Source organism: Gymnoscopelus microlampas, assembly GCF_963454915.1.
Source record: "Gymnoscopelus microlampas genome assembly, chromosome: 18".
Taxonomy (NCBI): domain Eukaryota; kingdom Metazoa; phylum Chordata; class Actinopteri; order Myctophiformes; family Myctophidae; genus Gymnoscopelus; species Gymnoscopelus microlampas.
The window spans coordinates 5,746,597-5,751,332 of NC_139955.1; the positions used below are offsets into that span (position 1 = coordinate 5,746,597).

At 42.9% G+C, this 4,736-nt stretch overlaps 1 protein-coding gene across 1 annotated transcript in view; it reads left to right on the top strand.

The window, feature by feature from the left end:
- Nucleotides 1-4,312, top strand: part of hbegfa (heparin-binding EGF-like growth factor a) — a 5,314-nt gene extending 1,002 nt beyond the window's left edge. Inside the window, exons 2-6 of the mRNA XM_084041559.1 lie at nt 620-874; nt 1,317-1,521; nt 2,030-2,182; nt 2,389-2,474; nt 2,715-4,312. Coding sequence (XP_083897685.1) covers nt 620-874; nt 1,317-1,521; nt 2,030-2,182; nt 2,389-2,461 — 686 coding nt within the window. The 3' untranslated portion in view covers nt 2,462-2,474; nt 2,715-4,312. The remainder of the gene's footprint in view (nt 1-619; nt 875-1,316; nt 1,522-2,029; nt 2,183-2,388; nt 2,475-2,714) is intronic.
- The last annotated feature ends 424 nt before the right edge of the window (nt 4,313-4,736 follow it).

The window sequence follows — 4,736 nt, forward strand, 5'->3', positions numbered from 1 at the left end:
CATGCATTAGGGCCATGGACCCCCAATGTACCAGACATCTGGGACCCCAGTCTACACTGTAAAATCATCAGTGTTAATTAAACTCTGACAGTGCACAAATGAAGGCAAATCATTTTTGGTTAATAAGTACCATCAATCATTTAGCCCGGGGCACCCTCCGTGGAATGCCCTCAAAGGACCCTTAGGGGTTCCCCGGACCCCACTTTGAGAAACACAGTTAAAGCCTTACGTATGTGTTTATATGTCTTGATGAATTGAATACACAGGACCACAATGGAAACAAGCCCTCAGGGCTTTTTGTGTTAAGCATTATTGTATGACTGTACCTCTTTTGCAAACTGTTAATAAAGTATTCAATCAATCAATCAATCAATCAATCACAAATTTGAACTTAACCATTTAAACCCCAGCATCTGTAATGTGGGGAAAGCTTTCGCAGAAAATAGCTGATCGACAAGCTCACTGTGAGCTTGTTGACCAGCTATATTCAGCAAAAGCTTTCCCCACAATAACAGCAAACAGAAAAGACACTAGTATAGAGCCCTGAGGGACTCCACTCCACCATATGGGGTTGAATGATTTCTAATACTTAATATTTTTTCTGTCTTTTCTCCTCCAGTGGCGTCTCGACTGGCGAGTGGCGCGGCGGTGGACAGGTATGAGACAGAAAGGCAGCATCACACCGCCGTCATCAACCTGCTGGACACGACGCGCAACGACAGGGCAGAGCCCGACAGCGCGGGGGTCGCCATGCCCACGCCGGCGGAGTACGGCGACGAAGGCCACGAGGAAGACGACGAAGAGTATTACGACTACGGCGACGAGGAAGACGATTACGGTCTGTCCGGAGACTACGAGGTGGAAGTGCCTCGAGGTACGTCGTCAAATGTTTTTGGGGGGGGCGGAACTTGACTTGACTTTAATTTCACTTGATTAATCTTTCTGGGGTCGATCACACCCACAATATAAATCATACACAACAGCATACAACAGGCACAACAAACAGAGAATAGTTCAACTACAAAAAAATCTGGTACATGGTGTAGGAAAATGTCATGATGAAAGACACATTTCTTTTTTAACTTTTGTTTTAGCTTATTTTTTTGTATTACTTTCAACCTAACCATATCATCTTGTCTCAACATAAAAATGAATAATATAGATTCTATTTGATCAAGACATAAATTAACAGAAATATTGGAAGATACTGTTTCAACAACATTTTGAAACGCCTGACATCTCCGTCACACGGATAGCATTGTTAACGTTATTATTCATCAAATTCATTCATTGCTTTGTTTGCTTGTTTGTTTCAGTTGCTATGTCAAGTAAACCCAAGGACCCTTCGCCCATTTTGGATGCGGAAAAGACAGAGGGGAAGAGGAGGAGGGGAAATGGGAAGAAGAGGGGCAAAGGGAAGGGCAAGGGGAGGAAGAGGAATCCATGTCTGAGGAAGTACAAGAACTACTGTATTCACGGCACCTGCCAGTTTCACCGGGAACTCAACTTCCCAGCCTGTATGTAAGTAGTCCGCCTCTTATCCATCCACGCTTCAGTTTTCAACACCAGTGGTTCTCAAGTGTTTTCATGTAAAGGGCCGCCCAAATTGACCAAAAATACCCCCCCCCCATTTGAAAAGACGTTTGATATTGTTAAAAATAGCAGATCTACAAGCTCACAACACGTTGCAATGCAACGTGTTGAGAGCTTGTAGATTGGCTATTTTCAGCCGATGTATAACATGAGGTGAAAGTGGTTAAACCGATTATTTTAAAAAAGTAATTTCGCTGGGGACCCCCTGGAACGCCCTCAAGGACCCCTGGGGGTACCCGGACCCCACTTTGAGAACCACCGCTCTACGCCCATTAACATCGGGCCACGCTTCCGTCAGCTACGCATCCGTTCCATTAGCAGCACTCTTCCCCACATTACACTTATTGATCTTATGATCTCATCTGTCATCATCAAATGTGATGTCCATTGTAAAAGATGAGTAACCCATCCTCCCTCTGTGTCTGTGTGTCTTCAGATGTAATCCCAACTACTCCGGGTCGAGGTGCGAGTTCGCCACCCTGCGGTCGAGGAGCGAGGAGGGCTACAACAGAACCACCGCCCTGGCTGTCGTAGCCGTGGTCCTTTCTTCTCTCTGTCTGACCATCATCGGCCTTTTGTTGGCGCTCAGGTCAGTCTAGCATGCACGCATACTGTATGCACACGCACACGCGCACGCGCACACGCACACGCACACGCACACACACACACACACACACACACACACACACACACACACACACACACACACACACACACACACACACATATGCTTTTGCAGTTGGGTAAATTCATGGTCTACTCTAAATCAAGCCATTCTGTTTCATTTTCTCACAGGTTTCATAAGCGGGGAGCGTACGACGTAGAAAGTGAAGAGAAGGTCAAACTGGGGTTAACGCCCAACCACTGAAACACAGAGAGGGGTGAGTAGTCGCTAGCAGGGCCACACACACGCACGCACGCACGCACGCACGCACGCACGCACGCACGCACGCACGCACGCACGCACGCACGCGCACACGCACACGCACACAGACACATGCATCCAAGTAAAGCGAATATTCAAATCAAATATATGTATATATAAATAAACAAAAAAGTGTCCCAACAGTCTCAATCAAACAAAGTTTGTCTCATTAGTTTTTGTCTGTGATTAATTTCAGGTACAGATGTGGATATTCTACCTCAAATTAGAAGGAAGAGAGATTCAGAGGACGTGGAGCTGCTGGAACAAGGAAGGTTACATGAAGAAGGGAACAGAACAGCGCAGGTGCTCCTGCCTGCTTGTGTGTGGCACTCCCAACCCACCCATGGACGGACCCGTCAGATCAAACTGGCCGGCTTTGAAGGCCCCGCGTGGCCTTTTGTGGAACGAGCACGCCCGAAACTGGAATACTGATTGGGCCAGAGGATGGACTGGATGTGAAGATAAGGACATGATCGATGAGAGGGAGGGAGGGAGAGAGAGAGAGAGAGAGAGAGAGAGAGAGAGAGAGAGGAGAGGTCTGGACTCAGTTGCTGCTTCTTGGCTGTGTTCAAAACTACCAGGAGTTTCAGACTTAACAGGATACTTTGTTATGTTATATGATGTTGTTGTTATTGTTGTTGTTGCAACTCCCCCAATCACAAAGAGAGTACTCAACCTAGAGCAGTTCTGTCCTGTTATGTTTTTGTTCGTTTTTTCATCAAACAGCATTTTATATTTTTTCCTGCACAATGTTCGTCATTTTTTTAGTGTACTGTAAAACATTTATTTATACAATCCTTCTTTTAATTTATTTATTTATGTTTTGCTGTATTTATGCAGATAACTGCTTTCGTTGACTCAAAATGCACTGTCAGTTTGTAAGAAGAAAGAAATGTTACAGTTGGCATTTTTATATTTGATATTAGACTATTTTTTAGACTATATTTATTGATGAAAGGAAAGGCAAAAAAAAGAGGTAACATTTAACAATTTAATTTGTCTGTGGATATCTGATTACTGGCTCTGATTTTGGCACTCAATAGCTGCTTAATAGCACTGTGATCAATCGGTTTATTGATTAGACTTCAACATACTGTATAGTGTCCTGCCCAAATGTTACACTGACAGATCTCTGTCTGCTATTATAATATGCTGCACAGGTCTGTTTTGTCTGGCTATTCTGTATGTCGCAACCAACAAAAAACCATGCCTTCTGCTTCTGTGTTTCTGTGTTGCCATGAAAGTTAAAAAAGAAGGGAGTCAAATATCGTACCAGGAGCCTTGATTGGCCAAGGCATTGTAGCAAGTGTTGGGCTGAAACACTAACACAATACAATATATCGTCGCTGTAGGGCAGAAACCTTGCATCTCCATATCTTAACTGTTTCCGTAAATGAATGCCCAACTTCTTCATACTACAATGTTACACAAAAGTAGCAAAAATAGCCGATCTACAAACTCAAAACGACGCGTTTTGATCTCGTAGATTTGCTGTTGGAATCCTGAAAAGCAACAGAATTGGACATACTGTCTGAGGTTTCCCCCCCACAGCCACAATATGTTGTATCGTTGTCTTATCATGGTTAAAGGAGGGTGAGTTGATCTTATCAGTGCTTATATTTGATTATCCACTGAGATCCATGTTAAGCTGTTATTAAAATGTGAAGTTCAAGTGTTCAGGCTTTTCAAAACAACCTGCCCTGCAGTTTTGAAGTGATTTCTTGTTTAAAACAACATGTTTTGGTTATTCTTTTTTTCTCAGAAAGAAATAAAACCTTTTTTTCTCAGAAAATATGGCTTTGTCGTTCAGGTTTTCTTTTCTTAAATTTCGAATTCACTGATTTATCATAATATTGTGCTGTTTTTTGGTATTAGTAATAGTTTTATAGTGGTTAACTTTAATCAGTAAGGTCAGGTACAAATTTAGGAATGTGATTCATTTCCTGAATACGGCCTCATATTAGTTTGGTATTTTAAAATGGCCAATCTGGTTATGATAACATAAACATGTCCTTTTGGCCTATTCAGAGGCTGTAATTATAGCTGACATAATATTTGTGTTTGCTCTTGTCCTCTGACACGCAAGCAAAGCTTTTTAACCAAAGCACCTGTATCCTGTCCTATGGTCATATCACGTGTGATGCTGTAATGGCCTGATAGTGTTTCCTTTCGTTGCGATTAGCTTTAATGAATTAGCCTACTATTGTGTTCCGCAGAG